The 27566-nt window shown below is 43.1% G+C and overlaps 1 protein-coding gene across 1 annotated transcript; it reads right to left on the bottom strand.

The window, feature by feature from the left end:
- Positions 1–69: 69 nt before the first annotated feature.
- On the bottom strand, positions 70–26998 carry bcl2b (BCL2 apoptosis regulator b). Its single transcript, XM_087832069.1, has 2 exons — positions 25818–26998; positions 70–2647 (listed from the first exon to the last, which is right to left on the bottom strand). The coding sequence occupies exons 1-2, from the start codon at positions 26364–26366 to the stop codon at positions 2510–2512; spliced, it is 687 nt and encodes a 228-aa protein (XP_087688195.1). The 5' UTR covers positions 26367–26998; the 3' UTR covers positions 70–2509.
- Between the last annotated feature and the right edge of the window lie 568 nt (positions 26999–27566).

Raw genomic sequence — 27566 nt, 5'->3', positions numbered from 1 at the left:
CTGGCTCCGACACCAAGACAGGAATCAATAAGACACCAAAGCAGCATCAACTCGGACTTCTGCATCTGCTGGAGAAAAATCTGGTTTATTAGGAACAATATGATCCCACTAGCTTATCGTGGATATAGCAGTAAACAACAGAAACACAATTCACTTTTCTTTTTTTTTCTTTTTCTTTTAAGTGCTACAGTTTTGCGATTATAGACATAAAACAGCACGGAAACCATAGTGCTACATTCATATATGCACAGAGTATAAAAATTACAGTATATTGCTGTTAAAGTCTTCCTATTCCTGCTCATAGCACCCTCAGTTTCTTACACACACACACACACACACACACACACTCATACACACACGCTCATACACACATCACAAATCACACTGTGAGCTGTTGTAATGAAAACTGGGTGGTTTTAACGTGAGAGCTGAGACAAGGTTTAAGTCTGGTAGGTCAACATTTTTTACAGATAAGCACTGAGTTATCATTGGAGCACAAGGCTGACAAAAGTTAGGCTAATATAGTACAGTAACACAAGACAAACCCTCCACAGAGAGATCACAAAACCTCACTGGACAGACTCTCAGTGAACTGAAGCAAAGTGTTTTCTCCTTTTCGCTATTATGTATTTTTTTCTTCATTTTTTTTTTTCCTTTTGAAATTAAAGATTAATACAAGTTAACTTTGGTTTCCAGCTCTCTAGGATACTATACTGAAAAATTGTGGCAGTTTAAGCTGTGAGTAAAATCAACAGTATAGCAGCCTTAAGCCGATGATAATACAAAACAGGGGGAAAAAAATCACTTTTTAAAACATGTCTTTTTTTTTTTCTTGTTATAATAGCAGCCAGGAAATAACATTGTTACAGTGTGATTCCTTAGAAGAAACTGTTAAAAATCTGTGATCTGGTACCTCTGAATAAATAGAAAAATGCTACCTCTTTATTGTTATTTCTTGCCTGTTCTGTTATAAATATGGTTACGTGTAGCAGATATGCATCGTGTCTTTCATCCATGCAATGACAAAGAAGCTGAAGAGTTTTAGTGATAGAGAAATTTAAAGAAAAAAAAGAAAGAAAAGGTTTTCCACAAGTGACTTGCTGTACAACGCAGTATTTTGGAGGCCTTGAGTGCTTCCAAATTTTCAGTCGGACTGTAACACAAGACAAACATCGATTACAAAAACAGGCTGAAAGGAACCAATCAATGATTTGGGATGCATTTGCAGGCTGGAGAGAGGGGACATCTCAGGTTTCACACATGGGACCCCCTGGTTTTGCTGCTGGCATCTCCTCAGTCATTTGCGAGAGACTGTCTTCGGTTCAGAGTTCATTCTGTGGCAATACCGAGCCACTGTGAGACCTCGGCCGGGGCGAGGTCTGAAACCTGAGCGAGCCCATTCGACAGTAAAAGCAAATTTAAAAAATAAACGATGTCGTGTGCTAATAGTACGAGCTGTGATTATTTATAATTTGTAGGGCAGTGATTTTAGAAAAGGAGTGTGTCAGGAATGCACTCTTAAAACTGTTTATGCAGCAGGAACCCTACTACAGGGTTTATTTTACTTCCGCCTCTTTCTTTTATGCTGTGCTGCACATCTCTCGTTCATCTTTCAGGCTTCTTTTGCATATTTTTTTCTAAAACACTCCACATGCAAACTATTCGATTCGGTTTGCTGCAAAAATTTAAACCCAACACAGGAGCTTTCAAAGCGCTGCAAAAGAGCTCAGTCTTCTAGCAGCCTGTCCTCCATCACAGGCCAGGGAGAGCATAATGGAGCAGTGTGTGCTCAGAGTTCACTGGAGCGGTCTGAGGGGTGAAAGCAGCAGACGCACACTGCGCTGGTTGTAGCGAGCTGTTTCCATTACACATTCTAAGCAGCTGCTGTTTGGAGGAAGTCCTTTGAAAGACGGCTTATGGGGGTAACTGGAGTCCACAGTTCAATTGGGGTCCTTCACCCTAACGAGCAGGGGTCGAGGCTGAGGCCTCGCCCTCCCTGGCATCATCGTCACCATCATCCTTGCACCCCCCCACCCTACATCCTACCGCCACCACTACCACCACGAAGGCCTCCAAACCGAGGACCTACACATGCGACGTCTAAACTAACACTCAACGTTCATGCTATAACTCCTAGAGAAGCAGGCCGAGCAAAAAGAAACAGGAAAAAAAAGCAAAGGCAAAAACATGCACTCCTCGTTTCTCCGCTGTTGTAGTCAGCTTAGTGCGATTCCATCTAAAATGCATCCTTTGCTCTGTGGGTTTCGCCTCTGGTTTCTTCAGTTGTTTTGATTTGTGAATGTTTTGACACGAAGAGGCAGGGAAGAGGGAGTTTTTTCTGGGAGAGGCTTTGAAGAGATTCAGAAGAGTCTGAAGGTTGTCTCTGAGGGGTCAGGGGCATCTTAAAAAAAAGGTGCAGGGAGGGGGGAAAAAAAGAAGGAGAGGCACCAGGAAAAAGAGGAGGAAGATGCTGAGATGAAAAGTCGAGCTGATTGAAAAGAGGCCTTGTTCACTTTTGTGTAAGGTATGCTCCGATGGTGAGGCTGGCCGCTCCGAGCGCAGCCAAGCCGAAAACTGTCTTGATGGAGGGCCAGGAGCAACTGAAGACGGAGTCCCTCTGTCTGTCGTACAGCTCCACAAATGCATCCTGAGATGAGAGACAGAGACAACTGATTAGGCTTCTGACTAACATGGTTACCTTTGCGTGAATTCTTTTCAAGTTCTTAAATAAGGTTTGCATCTCATAGTTCTTAAAGGAGACATGAGTCACAAATAAATCATTCTACCTTAAAAGAAGGGTCAGCAACTGCCTCAAACAGCCGGTCAGTGCAGGTTTTAACCGAACGCTGCTCAAACAGGGGTTAACCCTGCATTTGATGGGGACTATTTTTAGCAGTCGCCTGAAAGACATCGATTGACTAATATGTGGAAGTGCATGTGAAGCTGTCTTAAAATAATCTACAGCTGTCATGCTAGCAGCAATATGGATTGGTATTTATATAGCGCTTTTCTACTCTAATTGAGCACTCAAAGCAGTTTTTATGACAGCCATCATTCACTCTATCGTATAGCACTGCCTAAGTGCCTTTTCTAACATTCACACTCCAATGAGTGCATCAGGGCTAACTCAGGGTTCAGTATCTTCCCCGAGGATGCTTCAGCATGCTCTGCAGCTTATTCGGGATTATCTAATCATTTCTTGACAAGAAAAAGTTGTGGGTAAGAGGCACAAACAAATAAGGCATACTTGAAGGTTGGCTACACATGCATCACTTAAAGGAATAATTCATTGTTGTCTTTGATCTTCTTCCTGGAATTTGTGTGATTACAAGAGAAATTTAATATCTCATTTTCCTGCCTGTAGTTTTGGTTTCATTTGTTTTAATAATAAGTTAAGTTTCATTCACTTCCATGTATTGAACATAGATTTTATAGGAAAAAAACCTGGTAAATATGACTTTTTTTTTCTAATTTGGGTGAAATGACCCTTTAAAATGTAAATCCCTTGGCTGATACCAAACATGGGTGGGAAAAGAATGTCATTACACTTATGCTGCAGGCAGATCCACTACTGTTCATCGGCTCTCACACCCTCCTACGCTTTTCACGCACAATGACACAACCCACTCGGAAACACATACTACCCAAACACAGGAATCACCCAAAAAGGCCCATTCGCAACATTTTTTTCTTTCTCTAGCATGCAGATGAACACTCCAGTGCTCAAGCACGAATATATTAAAGCTGCTCACAGTGTCTCAGTGGGTTCAGCTTTCTGCCGCTAAGAGGAGTTTTAAAGGAGGCCTGTTAAAAACGTGAGCGCACACGAGGAGCATCTGGGCAGAAAAGACCGTGGCTGCGTGTCTTAGATGAGGAAATACAGACATCTGCTTAAAAGCGGTGACAGCAGGAACAGCTGGACAGGAAGTAATGGTGCTAAGCTAAAAGCTCTCCCACACACAGACACACACACACACACACACACACACACAGCAGATTATCTTGAACCAAACGACAATAGAGGAAATTTTAGGGAGCTCTAGGGGACACCTCCTATTGAATATTTTTCTTTTGTTATGAGGCTGACCACATTAGAAGGTGTGTTGTGAAGCTGTACATCTGATCTCCTTTGAAGTCTCCATCTCTTGAAGTCTCTATCTGTAATTTGATCAGATCTGTGAACAATGGTGAATTGTTAAGTTTGATTCACTACAACATTACTGTGTCAGTTCCCATGGGGATCTATTACCAGTCTATTTTAATCTGTCTGGTTTTAAGTCAATTTACCTACAGTAATTATGCTTTGTGTTACTTTTATCGGAATACATGTTTTTTTGACCTTGATCTAGTAGAAGATTCATTATACTCTCTTTCGCTAGTGTCACGTTTTAATACACAGCTTCCTTTTTATCAAACAGAAAGCCCACACAGGACTAAAAAAAGGAGGCATCTATTCTGAACTGCTGTAGGGAGACAAAAGCATTTCCTGCTTCCCTTCCTGTCCTTTGGCATTCCTGAGGCTGGGGGCTGGTGACAGAGGGGAGGAAGGATCAGCAGTTTTTTTTCTGGGCCCTCTGATGTCAAAACACGCTGTGCTCCGTAAATCACCCGGCAATATCTTTTACCACACAGCATTCTCTTTGTTGCAGCTGGGCGTTTTAAACTACCCCCGGGCTAGAGACAGTAGTCTAGGGGAATGCTAACAGTGAAACTGTAAGGCTCTTATAAATTAGCTAAATGCTAATTTCAAAAAGTATACCCACTCAAATTGGTAAAGCTATGGTGTGATGCTTACTGCCTGCATCACACTAGAGTGAAATCAGAATGGCACTCAGAATGCATGTGTTGGAAAAATGTACTTTTAAAAGTACTTTTATTGCACCATGTTCATTTATTCATGAGCTGCTGTAACAGGATTCAAATGGCTGAATTGCCACCTCAGCATGCAGTCAAGTTCTATAGTCTTGCTAATGACCTACAAATTTTATTCAGGTGTGTTGCAGCAGGGACACATCTAAAAGCTTGAAGACACCGGCCCTTAAGGACTGGAGTTTGACACCTGTGGCCTAGAGCATAGGTGTCAAACTCTGGCCCGCGGGCCAAATTTGGTGAAGCCATACCAAATTACTATTAGAGCTGGCCTACTGGTATTATACAGCTAATATATATATTGTTTAGTATTAAGCTTTGCTTGTTCCAAATTCAGTTTTGCAGCAAAACTTGTTTGAGTCCATAAGAAAATATTCACTTTTATATCTGGAGGAAGATTTTTTTTTTTTAATAAATATTAATGTTAGCCCACGACTTTGTTCCAGTTTTGAATTTTGGCCCACTGTGTATTTGAGTTTGACACCCCCAGCCTAGAGGCTCAGAGTGCAGCACCCTAAACTGACCTCTTTAGATTGCTAGGGGATTGCTTAGATTGCTTGGTTGGAAACAAATTGTCCCCAGACAATTGTAGTTTCACTCAACAGACTGGTGAAGGTTTGCTAATTATTTATAATCCCAGACAAATTAGCATAGCATCTTTATTTATAACGCACTTTACTTCCAACAATGTTGACCAAAGTGCTACAAATATAAAACAGAGAATTTGCCAACAGGTAGGAATCAGTCTGAGATTAGTCTGTGGTGCTGAGTGCAACTTATCTGTGATGCGTCTCTTTGCAATAGGGAACTCGACTCAGCTGGTTTTCAACTGGTTGTATTCAAAGTTGCCAAACGCCAACTGACTCGGAGTAGTCACAGACCTGCTCACCATCTTCAAAGCAAATATTTCAAAGGCAACACGATTGCAAGGTCAGTGCAAATAGTCACAATAATTTTAGTCATGCCACGTTCTCCGACTGCTGTTTTCCCAAGTGTGACCGTAGCATAACCATCTAACGCCAGGCTGTTAACATAAAGTAGAGCTGAAGCTGGTTTTCCAGGTTTTCACCAAACAGAAACCAGCAGAGCTGAAAAATGAAGTCAGTAACCACATACCAGGTCAAGACTGTCATGCTAAAATGGTCAATTTTGTAATAGAAATAAACATATTTAGAAACTGCTGCAAAAATAAATGTGATATCTGCCTTAGATGTCTCTAAGGGCATGATTTTTTTTAAACTCACCCTTTAAGTAATATTAAGGCTTAAATTTAAGGCATGGCTGCTGCAGATAACACACCAATGCAAGCAGTCTGAAAATGATTTTGGCTTGCCGTGCAATTAATTCATTAATTTGACTGTATAGTCACTTAGCAGCAGGTACCTAACACACCCAAATAGTCTAGGCTTGCACTTTGCTAAGCTAGCTTGCTAGAATAAACGTCTTACTTCTCACCTATTCACCCTGTCATCCAAATACAATCAAACAATCAGCTCCAAACACACAAACAACGACACACAAAACAAGATGGTGGCAGTCATAGTGTTAAAATCGAGCTATGTCCATCTTTCACATACAGTCCATGTAATCTATGTAATCCAAAACTCTGTGTCCATCTATCCAGTAAGTGTTGACACATTTATCCTCTGGGCATCATGAGTGTCCGTCCTAAATTTCATGGCAGTCCATGCAAATGTTTTTGAGATATTTCAGTCTGGGCTAAAGCAGTGTACCAACTGCCGCCATCATCCCCGGAGCCTTGCTGGTAGCGTGGAAAGCAAAATGTCAGGGAGCATTTTTTATTTTGGAGCGCTCTGAACAGTCTCTGCTTTTGAACGATGACACCCGTCTCCCTCTCCAGGATACAGGTATTAATAAGCGAGCAAGCTCTTCAGTCACACCTCTAAGCCGAAGGAAATGTGCTGATTGGCAAAAACACCATTGTGTGTTTTTCCTCACCTACGCCTGGAAAATAACAGTTTGCTGAAATTGTAACTCCAGCCAGCAGCAAGGCGCGCATGTGACCAGCCACTAGCGAAGCTCAACAAAATGGCAAACTCATGATGTGTGTCCTTGATATGTCCCAGACAGTCGCCATAGATTATCATCTATTTAAGTCTGAAACAAAAGCTGGCAATTATAGTAAGAGGTTCATACGAGCTGTGATGGATGTTTAAAAGAATCCCACAAGGGCATGGGTGGTAATAACTCCAGGTTGACTCAGGGGAGAGCTGGAAAGCAGGAGGGGGGTGGGGGTGTCAGGTGGATATCATGAGACTGAGGCATGCTCCACTTCAGCTCCTGGAACTTTTTCATCCCCGCATTAGCGAACAGCGCTGCCACAAACATGTGAGCAGTGTGGAAAAACAAACCTTGGCACTTTGTATTTTGGCCCCATTTCTGTTGTTGTGTTGACTGTCATTCTGAAAAGCGAAGTCTTTACAGAAAAATAATGATAAGCAGGTGGGAAAGAGGACACAGGAAGTTGACAGGGACAAGAGAGCACAAAAAAACACGGCCAACAAAAGACTTCATAATCCCCAAAAGCTCATATTTGCCCCGCAGCAAAGCCATCTGCCATCAGCAGCAGGTGTGCATCTGGGAAATAAAAGTCCAGGCTGCAGTTCTCTACAGTATTAATTTTTTCGATCAGTGGCTTTTAAAAGGTCACCCCCAGCCTACAGAGACCCTGGAGTCAATGGGAAAATGCCTAGCCAGGTTTACACACACCCTGTCTTCATTTTCACTGCAAACAATGAATCCTGTTGAGAATTACATACAGAGCAAAAGAGTTCGACTGAGCGGTGAGGACTTGAGTCTCCCATATGCAGCAGAGGGGTGGCGACTGACTGCATGAGTGTCACGGTTGCCCAGGCTGGAAGCTTCACACACAATTTGCTTTTCCCACCAGCGGGAGAGAGTCTATCCTCGACCTCTGATTTGTTTTTCACATGATTTACACCTCTGGGTTTTGCTCAGTGTCTTTCTCATGGACACAAAGAGATTTTACACAGCTGTCTTCTTCGGATGGCCTTGCGTTATCTTATGGGCAACGGGAAATACCAAACATTTGCCAGATCCTTTGGGTATCACACCCCACACACTGACACAAACTTTTGGGAACGATCCTGCAGCTTCTGTGGAAGATAATGAGTGATCTTGTGCGCTTGACTAGCTCCGATAAAACCGCAAGCAGCACTTTGCCAAAACAGAAAAATGATTAGACAACTGTCTCTGTTTTGGGAAGCTTCTCTGGGTAATTGCGGGCAGACTGAGACTGAGAGAAAGGGATGTAGGTTAAAGTTCAACTTGTAATTAAAGTGCCCGTTGTGGCTTCACTGCTATATTCACCTCTGAACTAAGCTTCTCCCCACGCTCTGTTTATTTCCTAAGCGTTCACATAGTAGCGTACTTATAAAATTACATATGCTGCTCCTGCTGCCCTTCTTTCATTTTTTTAATTAGCCTTTTGCCGACTTCTCCACTGCTAATTAAAGTCAAACAAAACTCCCATTTCAGGGGTGGGGGGTATGGGAGAAAAAATGCAAGGAAGGCATTATTTTCTCATAATAGATCTGTTTTGATCAAAATATACACTTATATCGCTCTCTTTCATGTGGGTGCATTATTATTTCATGAGTGCGAGCGCATATACAGATTCAAAACATCTGAAAAATAATAATAAAAATAAACAGGTCAGACATTATGACAGTGACAGTACTGCAAGCACTTGTCCTGGAGCAAGGTCAGCTTCGATCAATTCTCCAGAGTGGCATCCATTGACCAAAAATCAGATGACGGAGGAGTTTGTTGCAGTACTCATTACCCGTTGAATCCCCTGTGTCAGCAGCAAACAGCTTGGAGCTGAGGACACTGAGCCCTTCACTGCCCTGTGACAATACTGCAATACATGGAAACCACAGCCTCGCAGTCCAGCGTGACAAAGTGGGATGTCGAGCTGTACAAATCCGGCCCAATCAATGCGCAAGTATTTAGTGGATCAGCCCGAGTAACAATAACACTTGCTTCTTTGAAACAAAGGACATACGTATGCAGTGACAAAAGATACCTAACTGATGAGTCGCTTATAAAAGAAATTGCTTTGGTTTTGCAGCAGTCTATAAAATTAACAAATTGTCACTAATGGTCATTTATCATTGGCTAGCTTTGAATGTCATTAATAATAATCATCATTTTGACGTCAGCCTGAGCATCTTCCATTTCAGACTGCCACATCTGTACATAACAGACTGTGATGTTCGACATCCTCTGAGTCTGAAAAATTAAAGCCAGTGAGGTGTTTGCTTTAAACCTGCATTCTTCCAGGTGGGCACCAGGGGGCGACTCTAAAACATCCAGATTATGTTAAAGTTTATGAGACAATGACCTACTTCTGACTTGATTTATGATGTCAATGAACAGTTACATGAGGAGTTTATGGTCTCAATCACCAGTGTGAAGTCTTATTTAACACATTATAATGTTACTTTTGTTCATTTTGGCCCTGTATTGAGTAAAAATAATAATTTTTAAAAAGCCAATTACGCATCTGAGTTGAACGTCTTCAATTCCTCAGTCAGATCCATGCCTCATCTGTCATACTGGGTCCAAAAGACCAAGAAGACAATGGCCAAAATGCTCAATTTGAGGCTTTAAAACAAAACCTGGAGCAGGCTGATTATGACACGGGGGCTACATCCATTTTATTTTATTTTATTTTTTTAATGATCCACGTGTTTTGATTTGCCCGACTATTTATGTGTGATGCCATTCCTGATGCAACCCTCCCCATTTTTCTTAGCTTGGAGTGCTTAGGAGGGCACAATTGAATTAAATACTCTTGAATTCAGTTTTATTTATTGGGACCAAATCAAGACGTTTTATATTGTAAGGTACAATTATAGACCCATAGACAGTTAATTAAGCAATGAAGGCAGTAAAAAAATAATAGAAACTTTATTCAGTTTGTGCAAGCAGCTCCACTAACCTCACCTTAAACTGAATATTATTTTGGTGAGAAAGACTCCCCGAAGCTTGTGTAAGAAGCTTGAGTAAACTTTGAAAGTGAAGAGCGTTATTGACTGTCCACACGCTTTTACAAATGAATTGCCATCCTTTGAAATGGTCAGCCAATATGGAAGCCATAGAATACAGAATTGGCCCGACAGAGCGGGATCATGACACGGTACAAGGGAAATTGGAAACCTTTTTTAATATGCCCCCCGCTTGAGCTTCACTGCAAACTCAGGTTTCATACCTTCCGCAGTCATTACGTTCGAGTCAAGCGTAAAGAGAGAAACAATTTTGACGTCGGATGCTACCCCAAAGGCTCATAAATATTCAAATTTGCATCAGCAACAGCGGCTGCAGCATTTGTGTGTTTACAAAACAGCTCCCGCTCCCGTGGGAGTCAGCCTTCTCCACTGGAACATGAAATGTGATCGGCAGTAAATCACCCACACTCCTCGTGACACTGTTTTTTTTTTTTTATTGTCTCCATTATTCATTGTCTAAACTTACCAGATAAATGAGAAACGGAACTTTACACAGGAGACTTTGGTTTCTCTGAAGATATGTAATGCTTCAATAAACTTGTGGTTTTTTTTTAATCCCATCAATGAAGAGAAGGAGGAGGTGCAAAACCATGGTAAAGCAATTCCAATTTGTACAGGGGGGAAAATATTCAGAGGATTTTGGGGAAATATAAACAGATTTCGAATTGACAAGCATTACATGGCCTTGACTGATCAGTTATGTACTCCTTGATTCTTGTTGAGACTATTGATTTTTTTTACTGAACAGCTTTGATCCAACATGAAATGAAGGACAGGGTAACCTTGCAGTCTCAGAAGACTGAAGGCAAGTGCATAGAAGCAGACTGCACTAGCTTTCCCCCTGCACCCAGGGTTTATCAGCAGACTACACCTAAGCTCAAAGTGTATTATACACAATCAATCACTTTTACATGTAAAGCAAAGAGACATCAAAGCTAAGGGAAAGCCACAGAGAGACAATCCTTTCCCACCCCCCTCACAATAAACCTCTGCAGCTCAGTCAATAGAGGGTATTTTTTCATTCTTTAAAATGAGCCAATCTTGTGGTTTGACCTTGAACATTTGATTCAAAATCCTTCACAGCATCCCAAACCAAAGCACAAAGGAGCCCTCAAATAGATACAATGCAGCTAAATGAGGATGTCTGCCTCGTCTGAGGATGTCTGCACTGAGCGCATCCGGCCTACCACGGAGGAGGAAGTGACAGAGTCCTGCCAGATAGAAAGAACGCAACTGCTGTGCAGCTATAAATAACGAGAGGCTTCATCCTAGCCCCTAGTTCAGGGCTTCCCGATCTAATAAAACAAGTCTCATCTCTGCTGCTCGCTCCATTTAAAAGGCCACAGATGACGAGTGAGAGCGCAGAGGATGAAAAGGGGCAGCTGAGTCATCGTCCACGTGTGTGGGTGTGCTTGAAGTGCATTAAACCTGGCTGCAGTGGCTTTTTAGTAAAGACAGGATGTCTGCCACTTGGGAGTCTAAGCGCTCTGTGTTCTTGTCAAGGAAGCTGTGCATAGCACACCCAGCGACACGGTTCCAAATCCATGTAAGCAGCACGCAGGCCAATAAACTGTGGTGCTTTTCTTTTTTACGCTATGTGAGTCTTTCCATCCCAGGTCGTGTTGTTCAAATGTTGCACTCACAGGACTATTAAAGTGGACTTGCATAAAGACCCACTTTGTAAGTGAAAGTGGCATTTAAAACATGCAGAAGGCCTCAATGGAACAAAAGGCAAGGTAAGTGTAGGTTAATGATTAGACAGAGAGGCAAAGCTTTCCACCATTCAAATGACTCTATCGGCTTTGAGTAAGCTTTGTATTTGCCGCTCTCGGGAACCAAAGCACCTCTTACTCTAGGAGAGCATGAGAGCCCCTGCAGTTCCAATTTCAACTGTTGAACTATCACTGATTAGTTCAGATAGGAAGTCCTGATAGAGACCGTGGGAAGCAACAGATTCCAAGGTGGCCTATTGCTTCCCCACAAGTCCATGGGAGAGGCCCATTTCCTGTGACGAGGGCAGCGCGCCACTTCAAGCCTTAAAAGTCAGATCTGGCGACCCCTTTAGACCTTGAGAGCACACAACCAACCTCTTAGAAAGCCACTCCAAAAATAGTGGCTGACTAATCCCAGCTAAAAATGACTACTGTTTATGGAGTAAAGAGCGGGACGTGCGGGAACACCATCTGCAGCGGGGCTTCAAACTTCACGTGACACGCGTGTGGTGACTAATTGTTCTGAACTTGACCCCCCTCCCCAAAAAATGGAGCCATCTGAAATAATGCGCTCTGCTTTCAGTCACTGTGGTCTTGTGTGTGCAGCACCTTTGTGTCGAGCCCCTGATGTAACAGAATTACATAATCCCAATGTTCAGAAAGGGGCTTTTCAGACAGCAGTGATAGGCGGTGTAAAGGACCTCTATGGCGTAGTTAGCATTAAGTCACTTTTTGTGCTTAGACGCTGCAGGAATGACATCACTGTCTAGTATGAGACTATGACTTCTCTGTGGTAGAGCCAAGCATGGCTAAATCACAGAGTCTGTTCGGGTAACTAGGAAAGACTCGAGGCAAGCCAAACATGTAGTCATACTAATACCGTGGAGAAAGGGAGGGGGAGCAGCAGGGGAGAGCCACAGTTGGTTAGAGACTGTAACTAAGAGATTTGTATTTGTTTTGAACCATTAAGCGACTCCTAAATCTTAGCCCCTAGTATAAGAGGAGGCAGACCATAAAAAGGCAAGTTTTAGAGGGAATGTGATGTTATTTTTCCTTTGATGAAACACCAAGTTGTAATTTAGGAAGCACGGGTAAACAAGTCAAGTGTAACATCATCTAATAGAGAATTAAACGTGTCAGTGAAGGAGAAAGTATTAGAAGATCAAAGCTAGACACCCAGGGCCTCCCGTGGTCTCCTCTTTCAGTCGGCCCCTAAATGAAAGCTTGTCAGTTTTGGCAACAAGATATCAGAGCGGTTTATGTGATTAGAGTACACTGGGCCAGGTTTCAGGTGTAGCTGGGTTCCCCGTGTTGGCCATATAAATGAGAGAGGCCAGAGTCTGGGACGGGGCATGCTGTGAGGAGAACAGAGAGCAGCAGATTGAGCATCTCAGATGTCCGATAATGTCAGAGAAAACAATCATCCGTTTGAGGTACGGCTCCCTCAGGAAACGGCTTTGAAGTGGAGGAGAATGGAGCTGAAAAAGCACTGAAAACTTTCCACAAAGTCACAGAGAAGGTATTCACTGCCGGTGGTGGAAAGCACAGCTACATACAGTACGCTGTCACTTCTTAGACTTAAAGCCTGCGGGAAATACTGCCAATTCCTTTCTCTTTAACAATAAAAATAAACAGTTCATAAACAAACAATTCAGCTCTTGCTGCATTTTGATCAAAGTACTGCAAGGCCCTGATTGGTGCGCAGAAATGTGACACCGCCTCTCAGAACCCGTCTCCGGCTCTCCTCAATCGAATTAGAACAGAAAAAAAAACACAGAAAATGTGAAATGTGCCTTGTTGAGGTAAACGCATTTTCCTTTTATTTCATTTTCCTTTCCGTGTGGTTCTAAAAGCAGGATGTTCACTTTACAGTGTTACTTCAAGAAGAGGGGATTAAAAGAAAGAAAGACGAAAAATCATGTGGGGAGACAAAGCAAAAGCCGATAAGGGAAGGAAAGCATATTTCCCACAGGCTGAGAGTTAAAGCTCAGAGATGCATGACAAAACTTCTCTAAACATGGACGATGAGGTCATTTTAAAATTTAAAGGGGGGGCTGAAAGGAAAGCAATGATTATTCTTATGCAATTTCACTTCCACTCAGACAATCTGAGAGCAGAGGCCGTATCATGTTTGAGCGTCAGCTCTAAAAACAATAAGTGAAAGAAAGAATTCCACTCTCTTTCCTCTCAGGACGGGAACACTGGGGGAAAGTTCATTGACCTCTCTCAGGCAACCAGCTGATTTTCATCCAGGCTGGGGGAGAGGAATGAGTGGAATGCATTGATGTGTGGAAACAAACAACCTCGCTTGTGTGTGCGCGCGTTTGCCCGAGAGGCTCGATATGAGAAGGAATGAGCCTCGAGTTGAACCAAGTCAGCTGCGACAAACACGGCTACAGCAAACCCTTTGAATTATGTAATGAAAAAGCTTCGGCTAAATCCTTCTCAGAAAATAATTACGCAACGAAAGCCCAATCAAGCAGGCAAAGAGCAGAGGTGGACATTACCTCTGTCCTTTTTTCTTTCTCCTTTTACTTTTCATTGCTCTAAACTCAGCATGACTCACAAAGACCTTGCAGAGAGCTAGGGCGTGCTTTTAAAAGACGCATTGTTTGAACTATCTTGAGCAGCTTGGCTCATTCAGAGCTGTGTGACCTTCCCTGTCTGTACGTAAAGACCAAAGGGAAACAAGCACAGCCTACCCGATGAATGATAATAAGTTGCCTATTGTGACAGTGAAAGTCTGGAGTGAAAATGCACAGAAAACTAATGAGACATTTGTCAATTTCATAATGGAGGAGAGTTTCTGTTTCTCTCTGGACTAATCCATGGAAAATGTCATTAATGGGGTTCGGTGCATGCCTACTGTGAGCTGGCTTGTCTTGAAACTGCACTGCAAGAACAAGATACTGCACCAAAGCAGGATGTTAAATAAAGCGGAAGAAAAACAAAAGCAAACATGCAATATAGGTCCAGCGTTTTTCCACATGTACAGTATGTATTTTTAGGTTTCGGGATATGTTGTGCCCATGTGGATGTTTCACGAGTAAATTCCTCTGCTTTAAAGTCAGCAGATGGATCAGCTGAGGATCAGATGATTGTTGAGTCAGATGACTTTAACAAGCAATTTCATCCAAGTGTGCTCTGTAACTTTGGATTGACCTTAGTCTCCTAAATCTCCTTCTTTGTATTTAACAGCTTGAATTCTATTAGCATCATTATTCTTTGGGCTTTAAACCACGGTGGCCGCTCCAGATATTACCCTCTCCGTCTCAACCTGGCTGCGGCAGATGAGGCCGTAAGAGATAGGAATGCCTTTTTTTTATAGCTTTATAAGCCTCCTCTTATTTCATGCCCTTCCATCTGTCCTCATCCTCCTCCTCCTCCTCCAGAACCCTGTTAGCCTCACCTTCTGATCAAAGACACCTTCTGAAGTCCAGGCTTGTAAATTTTTTTTTACCCAGGAATATTTTTTAATCTCCTGTCCTCCATGAAGTACAGGAATGTGGACTCATTATAATTCAAATCTGGAAAACATTGGCGATCAGGGGGTCTGAGCGTGATGGGTTTGGTGGTATCAGAAAATGAGTTGGCTGATCAAATAGTGCCTGCTGAAATTCAGCTGATTAAAAAAAAGAACAAAAAACATATCTGTACTTATTTCTTCGTGCATCAGTCCAACCGCCAACTGACTTCAAATGTGAGCAATAAATTAGGCAGTTTACAAGTCAATTTGCAGAGTTGATTAAACTTCTAGTGGTTAGATTTTCCGACATGAACCTCGTCTAGACGGGAGTTAAAACCTTGCTATAAAAGCAAAATGAAGCCTGTCACCACTAAATCTTGGCACCATAAAAGTTTGCTCTGGCATAAGTCATCAAATGAGTGCATCCTTAGAACATACACAGACATAAATCGTCACTGTATTGTCAAAAGAAATAGCAAAAAACATGAAATAAAATCCCTAGGAAGAAAAGGAATCACTGTCACTACTACGGTATTCATTTCTCCATGTTTTCTTTGAAGTATCTGTCAGTATTTGAAGATGTAATGACAGCCCAACAACCAATTAAACATAGAGGCAGAGTAGATTCTGTGAAATTGCTCCAACATAACACCTTGGCAATAGTGGGTTTGCCCCTACCGGCGAGATATCCGTGTCAAAAGTAGCACGCAGCTGTAATATTCCGCGCCAGCTGCAGGATCCTGACAGAAGGTGGTTGTAGATTTGAGAAGATGTCAAGAGAATTTAGGATGGAGACTCTGAAACAATACGTAGAAGCCAGAACAATGCTCCCTTGGAAAAGCTTTTTATCTTCCAAGTGTCATGGGTTTATAGTTTTCTCTGCACTTCAAACCTAATCAGTCGCCATCAAAGGCGATTGCAGCAGGGTGGTGCTGTATGAGCTGTGCCAATAGGGAGAGCTCGCACACCAGCTGAAAGGAGTCAGGAAATTTAAAAAAATTTTAAAAATGTGCTAAAAGATCTCACCCAGGTCTTTCCACAGAGACACTCTCCTTCAGGATGCATTTTGATTAATCACATGCACATACAATCTGACATTCACAGCTGCTGGTCTGCTGTGTTAATTGAGGCTCTGCTCAGAGAACCATTGCAAACCATTGGAAATGCTGAATCTATACCCCGTAGTCAAATAGATTTCCAAGCATCGGCTGACCTCACTCGATGTCGACTGAAACAGATCAGATTTCCTGTGGGATACTTGCTCTCATGCCAAAAATCATGTTTAGAGACGGGGTGCACAGAATTATTTACTCCAGACCTCCACAGACGAGGCAGAGAAATCTATTTACCATTATCTGGCTGTTGTCATTTTTGGAAGAGCGAGTACTCAACAGTTCAGAGAAGAGTCAATAATGGCATGCTGTTTGGTAATGGCCAGTGGTGTAGCTAGCTGCGCCGGGGGAAATCCCAGTGGAGATGGTTGTGGTGTCTGTGTGAGCGTGCACGAGCTTGTGTGCGTTGAGGCTGTATGGCATGGCTAACAGGAAGCTAGGCACCCCGAGGCCATCTGCTCCCTGCCATGGCTCACATGTCACCCTGTGACAACACAGCATTATTGATTCACACTACCACATCCGCTTCTTTGTGTACACACTGATGTGCCACAGCGTGTGTGTATGTATATGCCCGTGAGTGTGTACACAGCCATTTTGTTGACAGCAAATAATTGATTTCCACTAGCACATCCGCTTCTATCTTTGGCTTTACGTGTGTGGATATTAATGCTTTAAACCTTAAAAGGTCAATTTACCCTGAACCACAAATTAGCAGCTAGCCATGGAGACAGTTTCGCTTTTGTTTTAAACGTACACTTTTCCATGTTTTTGCATCAATAGCAGATTAAATGGCTGCGTGGGATTTGAAAGGTTGAGATTTTACTGTCTAACTTTGCAGCTACCATTGCCACTATGGAACATTTAAGCTCACTGTTTTGGTTTTGCAACCTGCTCCTTTACTCTTCATTTGCTCCCATCCACCTTGCATCACGAGCGTTCAGTTTACATTCCTTAGATGCCGGAAATATGAGTAAAGACCGATGCTAATCCTGCTTTCTGTCTGCCAAATTTGTAAATGGCAATTAATAACACATTTGTATTGCATTTGCAGCTTGTTTTGCTGCTTCACCGAAACGCTGGTAATTATTGCTTTAGTCTTTGCTGCTGCTTTCTCTGCCCCAAACTCAATAAAACTGATAAAAAAATTGGTCTCATAATCTTAAAGTGAAATTTCATAATAGCGAATCGCTATTTGAGGGCGCCTTACAGGGGAAGTCGGTTGCTTCTGACTCTCATGTTAAAAAACCCAACTTTCGAGCAGGTAAACATGTTTACAGCCTGGTACAGAAATACTTTGGGGCTTTCTGCCTAATTTCCTCTCTGCTGTGTTTATGGCGTTGGTTCTTTTTGGGACATTTTAAAAGCAGCTTTCTTACATAATGTGACCTTCTGCTTGGTAATTTGTACTAACAACCTGTCCTCTGTGCTTCAGCTTTGGTGAGGGAAATTGTAATATAACCCATACAATGGACATAACTTACTTCCTAACTCAGCTTGCTAGCATTAGCATTAGTCTGTGGAAAAATCCAGCAGTAATTGTTGCTAGAGAAAAAAGTCACATGTTTTTCTTTTTTTGTATACCTGTGTTTAGATCATAAACAATATAAAAGAGCGTGACGTCACTCACTGGTGAGTCCTGATACGAAGCCTTGTACTGAGTGTCTTTTTTGGCAGTGTGTTGAAACCTGATGTGATGATTGAGGGGTGGATTGGGCTGGGTTGTGAATATTATGAGACAATGAGCATACCATGAATATTCCTCCTTTCTGACTCAAATAATGATCATAGTTTACTGAATTGACTCAGTAATTTATTCAATAGAAAATGAAACTAGCGATTTAGCTCAAAAACTCATCAGGAAAAGGTTTGTTGATGTCAGAGGCTGAGAGAGCTGAGGGCCGTTTTGTCATAGACTTGTACCGAGATTTCTCACGTGACAACATGGTCACATTCAAGAGTTGGCCGCCATATTGGATGTGACAATCATCGATTGCTAGTGAAAAACTTATTCTCTCGTTGGTTGGCTATGGTTACTGTAGTCGATGGCTCAGATCAGTTGTTGCACAAAAAAACCTCCTGGTGATTGTTAGGCACAACTTTTACTTTGGATGCAAACCTTCTTCATTCCCGGATTGTGTTGTGCTTTTCACAGATGTACTACCGCTTGGAGTGTAGCTATTCAGTATTTGTAGACAAATCTGTCACTACATGCAAACTATGGGCAACTGAACCAACATGAACCAATATGCTTGGGACCAAGCGTTGGATTGTTCACCCACTAATAGGAAACGTGAGCTGGGTTTAGACCATCGTGAGACCAAGGAGGTTTTGTGGTTGTCTGTGTCTGTGTGGTTGTGGTGGTGGTGGTGGGGATGACACTGACCAGTCTCTAGGTCCATGTGACAGGGACTTTCACAATCATTTTCCCATAAACTCCCATCAACCTCTAGCAATCACTCACATCCTTTCAGGCTGCCAGACGGCTGGTCTGTAGGTCTGCGTGACTAGGGCCTTATCCACTTGATCCTACTTTGTCACTGTGATTGTCACCAAAAATAAAAATGTTAACATCAAAGTGAAACATCTTCTGCAGCATGTCTTTGTCTTGTCTTCCTCCCCTCACCCCCAACTGGTCGTGGCAGATAGCTGCCCGGTTCAGCTAGCGGTTACTTCCTATTAAAAGGGAGTTTTTCCTTTCCACTATCGTCAAGTGCTTACTCATAGGCTGTTCGTCTGGTTGTCGGGGTTGTCTCTATGTTATTGTAGGGTTTTTACTTTACAATATAAAGCACCTTAAGCCAACTGTTGTTGTGATTTGGTGCTTATAAATAAAACTGATTTGATTTGGACTGAATTGAATCAAAAAATTTAAAACCAACATTATTTTGTGACCAGAAGAGACAGCCCCTGTTGGACTGATGGAAACTATTTCGCTGTTGGCTTAAGTGTAACGAAGCAGACAGAAGGGATGGATGTAGTGAAAGAGGAGATGCAGAGGGTTGGTGTGACAGAAGAGGATGCTAGGAATAGGGTGAACAACGGAGGCAGATGATCTGCTGTGGTGACCTCTAAAGGTGAGCAGCCAAAAGAATGAGACGAACTCCTGGGATTGCTTCGCTTTTCAGATCCAGAAACTACATCTGTAGTTCAGATCTTAGATTCTCAGGCTGGAATTAATTCATAGTGAAAGCTGCCATTCATTGGGGGAAACTTAAGACAATCCACTACCTGTTCAACAGGCTTTGTCTTTGTGAGGAGACATACTAGACTTCAAATGACAGTGGATATCGCTGGCCTAGAAATTAACTGAAAACATCAAATCTCTTTTTAAGCCTTTTGGGGGTTTGACCCAAAAATATCTACAGTATCTAGACAATGGGAGGAACCATTTAACCTTGCCCTATATTGATATGCTGCGCTGCTTGCAAGGGTGTGCCTAGTGGCAAAGTCAACTTGCGTCTCAATAGGCTTCTCATTATCCGGCTCCCACCGTGACGGGAAAGGTGGAAAACTCTTTTATCTGCCATCTCAAATGGTTCATTAGGACATTTTTTCCATGGAGGACGGCGGTGGGTTCGTGATGTGACGCTATCACAGAGGCACACAGGGCAGGGATTTACGCGTAGCATGACAATTAGAAGACCACACAAGAGCAGTGATGGTAATGCTTCTATATTTAGAGGCCTCTCACATGTCCCTGCATTTTTCAGGGATCTGGAACGTTACCTGACACTGAAAGCCAGGTCTCTGGGTATTAGTGTTTGGGCACGTGTATGTGTGCAAGTTAATACGTCTCATGTGGTGGGGGGTAAGAGGGAGGAAAGGGATGAGGGAAAAAAGAGGAGGGGAAAGAGGATATAATCTCTCAGCTGGAGCTCATAAAGCTTTTGGGACATCCATTTAGTGTCCAAGTTTATCTGCTCCATATATTATTTATCAGCGTATCCTCTCAGTGGGATGGTAGCGCTTAGCTCAAGCACTTGTCCCTCATAAAACAGGAGCTTAGAAGGTTGAGGTGACTGCTTATTTGAGCAAAAGGGATCAAAAGGAAACAGTAATATGTATGAATTCTCAACTTTCAATCTGTAGACTCGCGTAATCCTAGAAGTCCAACACAAAGAGAACAAAATAAAGAAAAAACACTGATGTTAGCTTATGTTCATGAATAACGCATGGTCCACTGACATGACTATCCAACTAAAAGAGCTGGACACTCAGGAAAAACAAAACAAAAATCCAGGTTGTCTCTGTTTTTTATTTACAGTCCCTGTTTCCCAGCAGACATTCTGCCAGCTCTCCCAAGAAGGCCCAGAAATAACCACAGCACAGGATGGGGTGGAGGGTCTCTGGGGTAAAGGTATGTTGCGGAAAGACGCAAAGCATATCCCCTGCAAGTGCAACAGAACAGGATTTGTGGCCTGCAATCATGCCATAAACAGCAATGAGACATCCAGCATGGTTGGAAAGGTGAAGATGGAGTGCATGTGACTTACTGTGGGCAAAAGAGTATAATCTGAAGCTGAATAGAAATCAAAATGAAAAGTGATTCAGTGCTTCTTAAATCCACACACGGGACTAAATGCTTGGCTCAAACGTCTTTGAGATGCAGATAGCGAAGAGATTGCTGGAAGAAAAATGTTCTTGTTGGACCGATTGAGAGAGCTGCGGCCTGCAGCAGCCCACGTCTGTAGGAAATGTTCCTGAGATTACAGATGCTGTGCTGATGGGTGTAAACACAGTGGCAGATGGTGAGCAACCGAGGCCTCCCAAGCAAAAGGGGTACAGTACAGGGGAAAATCTTGGCTGCCTCTCGCCACATTAAGCTCCTTTGTGGTGCACAGTCTCCATTACAGAGCTCAAACACATCCAACGGTAAAGTTGTTGTCAAAATCTCCAAGCTGATTCTTATTTAGTTTGTTTCTTTGTATGCTATTTACATTTTTGTTGCGTCTCCAGCTGTAGAATGACAGTGTTAATTGACGGGGTGGGAGGGAGAAAGCCTAAAATGCTATTTGCGCGAGTAATCATTTATTCCTCGGTCTGATTGCTCAGAACTAGAAGGCAGCGTTCACACAGTAATGAGAGACCAAAAACTGATAAACAGCTACAAATTAACAGATGAAAAAAAAGGGTGTAACTGAGTGTGACAGCACGCCGCATGACAAGAAGGGAATACTAGCTCAGAGTGGATGTAAGTCAGTCATGACTTACAGAGCTCATTACGCTGTAAAGCATGTGTCCTCAGAGGCAGCGCTGCTTTCACCATCAACATAGACATCTTTGTGTTAGAAAAAGAGCTCAAAGCTAAAAGAAGCATAGCTGAAACAGTTCCTGAATGGCGCCCTGGTTAGTATTGACTTGCGTTTAACAGGCTGAGTTTGCATCTAGGAGACGCAAATTGGATGTAAGTGAGACCTGGTCGAGAATTTTCTTTTGCTCTCCTGTGAATGGCTGCATGTGCCTCCTTTGTGATTTAGTTTGTTTGTTTGGTTTCTTTTCCTGGGTTTTTTGTCTCTACTCTGCCGAAACGTCACCTAGATGGAGATTAATGACTTCCTTGCTGTCCCACATCCACTCAGCCTCAGCAAGGCGCCGTAGACAGATGCCTGCTATACCATAGCAACATGCTGGTCCCACCCATCAAAGAGCAGACTGTGCTCTGGGAAACCCCCACAGGATGGACCCAACCCAAACGCACATTGTCTTTCATAACACACACACACACACACACACACCTGGGAGACAGAAAATAGACCACCTGGTTAGCAGCATTCCACAGACACCTGATCTCACTGTTTGGGGCTTAAAAAAAGAAAGAAGGTTTTTCAGTGATTTAACTCCTTCCTCTCACTTGTTATACAAAAGCAAGGATTTAGAGGCACGTTAGCATATCTGTGGAATATTTCCACAACTTAGCAGTAAATACAGGGAGCACAAAATCATGGCAGTTCCCTCTGATGAATGTGTGGACCCAATTTTACGACATTGTGCAACTACAGGAGAAGCCATGATCATTATTCTTCTGTGGCTTCGACAGCTGAATGTCTGCACAATGACTTGGTGCAAATCCATCAAAATAGTGCTGTTTTCAAAGGGTAAGAGATAACTTTGACCTACTGGTGGCCACAGGGAAGACTGCAAGAACAATGAGATTCATCCATAACAGCATATACACATTTTTCTTTTTTCTTTTAGGGAGAATTCAAATTAGGGTTGTTGAGAAAGACCAAGAAGCAATGCCATCTTTAGAGCGTGACTAAAAACAACAAAGATAAAGAAAAATCATTTCTCAACATCATATCTGACACTGCTCTTGGTTAACCTCCAGTTATGAAACTGCTGTTTTTCTCTTGAAGCACAATTTGGCATTTCGCTCCGTGCCGCCCTCTCAGCCAGTCAAGCGTCTGAGGTCAAGTATGTAATTTCGGAACTCGGACGCCGTCTGCCACTTTGTTCAATCACTTGGTATTTACTGCAAGCGCCTGCAAATAAACACAGGTGCGCCACGTGTGGGTGAGTCTGCAGCCTAAATGCAATCGTTCCCTGATTGAGTGCAATTTCTGTCAACAAAAAGGCAGAGTTTCTAACTGAATGTTAGGGACAATGAAAGGACGGTGTGTCACATCCCGGGGTGTGGGAAGCAATCTGTGCTGAATGGGAGCCATTTGGCCCCTCAGCTGAGATTTTGCAAACACAGTCGCTGCTTTGTCAGTTTTTGAAGGGAAGATTTTCGCTGAACTAAAAGTGTATTTGACTCACTCGCAACACTTAGACTCAACAATGATTAGTGGGTACCGTTCACACTATTTTGGGCTTAAATTGTCTCAAAAACAACAGGAAACAGAGGGTGGCTGATAGAAAGCTGTTTCCACACCACTCTTACATGTCAAAATGTCAGTGATAGGCTGATTAGCCACCCACCTTTGTTTTTAGAATGGTGGAAAACACAGCACTCACCTCTTCCACACAATAACACAATGGACATGGTAAGTGACCATAAATGCAACCTGTCTAAACACACATTTAGCCGTGTTTACCGAGTGTCTTCATTGTTTGGAAGATGTGTAAATGCCATTTAAAAAAGTTTTATTTAGAATTATCAGGTCGAACACTACAACAAACGACAGTGAGCTCATGAGAAACGACTGATTTGTGAAACCTGTTTTATCCTCATTCCTCTGCTACAGCCACCTGGCACGTGAACAGAGTATGTTCCTTGGAAAACAGGTGACCCAGGTGAGGTTAATGCAGAAATGTAGCACATGTGTCTCATTGCAGCAATGCAAAGCTTTCACAATAAAACATAATGGATACCAGATCATTTGCAAACAGTGGCAGCCATTGTTTAGTCCCCACTGAGCTCTGCAGCTACAAATGAGGAAACTGAGGTCACATCCTTTTCCCCACTTTTTTGTACTTCATAGGCTCATTTATACACTCCTCCTACCTGAAATTTCACCTCTTGTAAAAAAGCTTTTTTTAAAAAATTTTTTATTAAAAGAAAATTAAGAACTTGCATGACTAAAAAACTGAAAAGAATGAAAAGGACTGTTTAAATCAATGTTGCTAACCTGACCCTCTGGACAGGTTTTCATGATCTAAAACATCTCTAAAACATCCCCTCTATGCCCTTGAGATCCCTGTTGAGAGATATCTGATTAACAGTCTCTGCATATCCTCTGTGAATTCATAATTCAGGAAGAGGCCAGAACAAAATCAACCCGATGTTTAGCAGACATTCTCAAAAACATACAAAAACACAAACACGTCAGTGTAAAACAGGCCGCCGTTTTGGCTCCGGAGGAGACAAAACATAGCAAAAAAAACCCCCAGCTTTGTTTCACAGACTGAAAACACAGTTGACTTTTATTACATTTCAACATCTGCAATGCCAGTTTTCACAAACCCAATCCAGAGTACAGACAACGCTGTGTTTGCAACGTCAGTTATTAAAGGTCATGCAATAACTGAAGCACACACCTCAGGAAATTCCCTACCTGACACCCGTTCAGATGAATATAAATCAACACCGGTGCATGGCTGCATATGCGGAAGCTACAACAGAAACTGAGCCAACACTAACATATTCAGGATTAAACTGTTTTAGAGCTTACTTTGAGCTTAAAACTAATTGGATGAGGTTATTCATTCCCCATACTGCAGACATATGCTTTCAAATAATCCTAAATAATCCTTTGGATTAAAGAACTGTGCTCTTGCTCTCTCTCTCTCTGTGTCTGTCTCTCTCCAGTGGATGTAGAGATACAGTCATCTCCACCCAGCTGTAAAACCCAAACTATGATGACCTACATTATTCTACAGTGGGCTCCAGAGACCCCGAGCAGGCATCTCTGCGCCTCCAGTCTGCGCCAGCTTCAAGGCACAGGTCTGAAAAAGGCAGACAAAAGAGTCCCAACCAAGATGCAAACAGAGGACGGCATGTTAAACACAGTGGCTGTAGATTAGCACTCTGTGTTCTTGGAGGGCCCTCCCTCTGTTGCCTCCCTTTGATATGTGGCACAACCTGCCACCTCCAGGGGCAAGGCAGACTCAAGGGGAATGTTAAACGGTCTAATCCTTTGAGATGAAACATTCGATATGAATCATTGATAAGCCCACTCAACACACGCCCCGTTTTTATGATACCTTCCAGCTAAGATAACCAGGCAGTGCAAACGTTATGCTCTCATTAAGAGCACCTCGGATAATTAAAGGTTAATTCATTGCAAGTCAGTTTTGGTGGCTACTGAGGTGCACAGCACCCCCCCCCCCCCCCCTCCCCCTTTTTTTGTAGGAGGGTTTGCAGCTGTAATAAAAACCTGAAAATTAATATGACAATGCATGCTTGTTTCAGATTCAGTGTGGCCATGCATTCAGCCAGGTGTGTGTTGTGCCAAAAAAGGGCCTCTGATAAGCTGAACCCTGTCCAGTTATGCCCAGAGGCCTAAACACATTAATTCAATAGTTTGCTCTTTGCTGACATGTGTCTGACCTCCTCCCTTCTGCAAGAATGAGGGCCTGCAATGCCTCACGTGACAGCGGGACTGAAGCACTTTCCTGCATGAAGATTCAGATACAGGTGGATGGTGAAATGCCTTCTCTCTCCAACACCACACACAGAATCCTGTTTCTTTTTATAACTAAGCTTTTACTTCCCCTTAGATAATAACCTCTGTGCTCCAATGACAGCTGCGCGTCTTCCTCTGCTTCTACAGTTGACAGGGCGGGTTTTTTATAGAGACGCGTCGGGAGGTGTGATAGAGAAACCGCTGTTTGATTGGTCGAGTAAGTTTAACAGTCAACGAGATCAGCCAGTTAGAGCAAGTAAAGTAAAGCCGTTCATCTCGCTCGCTGCCTGACGTGCGTCACGAGATCACCCTAAAAGGGACTTTTCTTTTTTTAATGATCAGCTACACATGTGGTTTCGATATTGAGCCCCGTTAAGCCAGATCAAAATGTACTTTTCAGCTCAATCAAGCATGTAGGCCTACACTGACCGAACTCACTCACTGAAATTCCTTTTAATCACAGTTAAAAGAGGACTTTTGCGACCCCTTGGCACACTGCTGCAAAGCGCTCAACTACACGGAATCAGACATACCCATCCCCCGTTATCTTGTATCCAGCTGTTAAGAGGTCCATTTAAATACTCCGTCATCCAGTCTGCGATGTTGTCCACCTGGGATGACATCCCCTCGTTGGAAGCGCACTCCACGCACACAGTGCCCCCAAACTCGAAGAAAGCAATAATCCGGCCCCAGTTCACCCCGTCCCGGAACAGTTCGTCTATCACGTCGGCGAACCTCCTCTGCGCCGTGGCGGAGGTGAGATGCAGCTGCCGCGACATCTCCGTGAAGTCCGGCTGGTACAGTCTTTCAAGTTCATCTCCAGCCTCGCGCAGGACTCTGTGGATGCCTGCGTGTGGGTCGGACTGTGGGAGCCGTCTGCAGAGGTGGGTGTTGCTCTCGCCGTCAGGCCCGGTGCTGGCTTCTCGGCACCGGTGGACCAAAGTCGGTGGAGGGTCAGTTATCGATCCGTTATTAGCAGCATCTTCTTCTTGGACAACGCGAAATCCCCACACGTACCCCCGCTTGGAGAGTTTATGGCAGATATACTTTTCCACAATATTGCGATTATACTCGTTCGCCATTCCGGCTCAAATGTGGCACTTTGTATATCCAGTGGTTATCCTAAATAAAATGCATTTTGACCAAATGTGTGCACTGTACAATGCTCTGCACAGGCTCGTCCAAAAAGCTGGGGTTGTATTCGAATAGGTAATGCAGCGAATGATCCCACACAGAGAGGAGATACTTTACTCGTGAACTCGGGGAAAATCCCTTGAAAAAAAACTGCACAGAAACACGCACTAGAAGTCAAAACAGGCTGGTTCCGTGTCAGCAGCAGTCTTCATTTCCCGAATCCTTGGAGGGACACTGGCGACCTTCTCTTTGCATAGAAATCCAATATGCGGAAGAGGTTGGGAGTAGTGTTGTTCTATTTCTGTGCACATCACCCAGACGTGGATGTGTTGCGATTAAAAAAAAAATATGAATGAAAGCCAAAGTTGTTCACGCCTGAAGGGGTTTTAAAGGCGGCCAAGTGTTTTAGCAGCCTTACGCACAAACCAGACGCGGGACTGTGCGCCAGACAAGGTCGGACTGGAGTCCTCTTCCACGATTGCTCCACATATCCTCCGAAGCAGCTCCCTGCTCACCGCTAGTGGGCCGCACTGTTTAGTGAGGTATGCCTGACGTCAGCTGCGGAAAGTCTTTCCTTTGGCTGCTCCAAGTGCACACCAAGAACTGCGCTCAAACCATTTATAGGCCATATTATTATTACTGCATACTGCGTCCACGTTTTAAGGCAGATCACGTTACCCAGAAAATCATATAAACAAGAATATTTTTAAGATTTAGATATTTTTTTTTATGATAGAAGACAGAAATCTTAAAAGATCACAGGGTTAGGGGCAGAGGACCACCCTGGCGAGGGATTGCTTTGATGTAGTCCAGCCACCCCCTTGTGGACACAGATTTAACCTTGCAAGTGCAAAACTGATGCACCAGTCTACATTTTCCCTGTCTTCTTTAAACTTTTCTCATCTTTTTTTAAAGCCTCTCCCCTAAATGTCATCTACTTATTCTCCAACAGGTCTAACGAAGCATCTAAAGTCCTGCACTCTGCAAACCCGAGAGCTGCTGCTGCTTTGGGAAGTTCCCTTATGAAAAAATTAAATGTCATCCTCTATCAAACAGAATACTTAACGTCCTCAGTCCTACACAAACCCTGCACTGTCAAAACTTCTGAACCACGATCATGCTGAGATTAATTTAACCCCCCCTCCCCC

Source organism: Neolamprologus brichardi, chromosome 18 (assembly GCF_056152115.1).
Source record: "Neolamprologus brichardi isolate AB-2024 chromosome 18, ASM5615211v1, whole genome shotgun sequence".
Lineage (NCBI taxonomy): Eukaryota > Metazoa > Chordata > Actinopteri > Cichliformes > Cichlidae > Neolamprologus > Neolamprologus brichardi.
The sequence above is the reverse complement of the archived record's forward strand: the minus strand, read 5'-3'. Positions and strand labels throughout refer to the sequence as shown.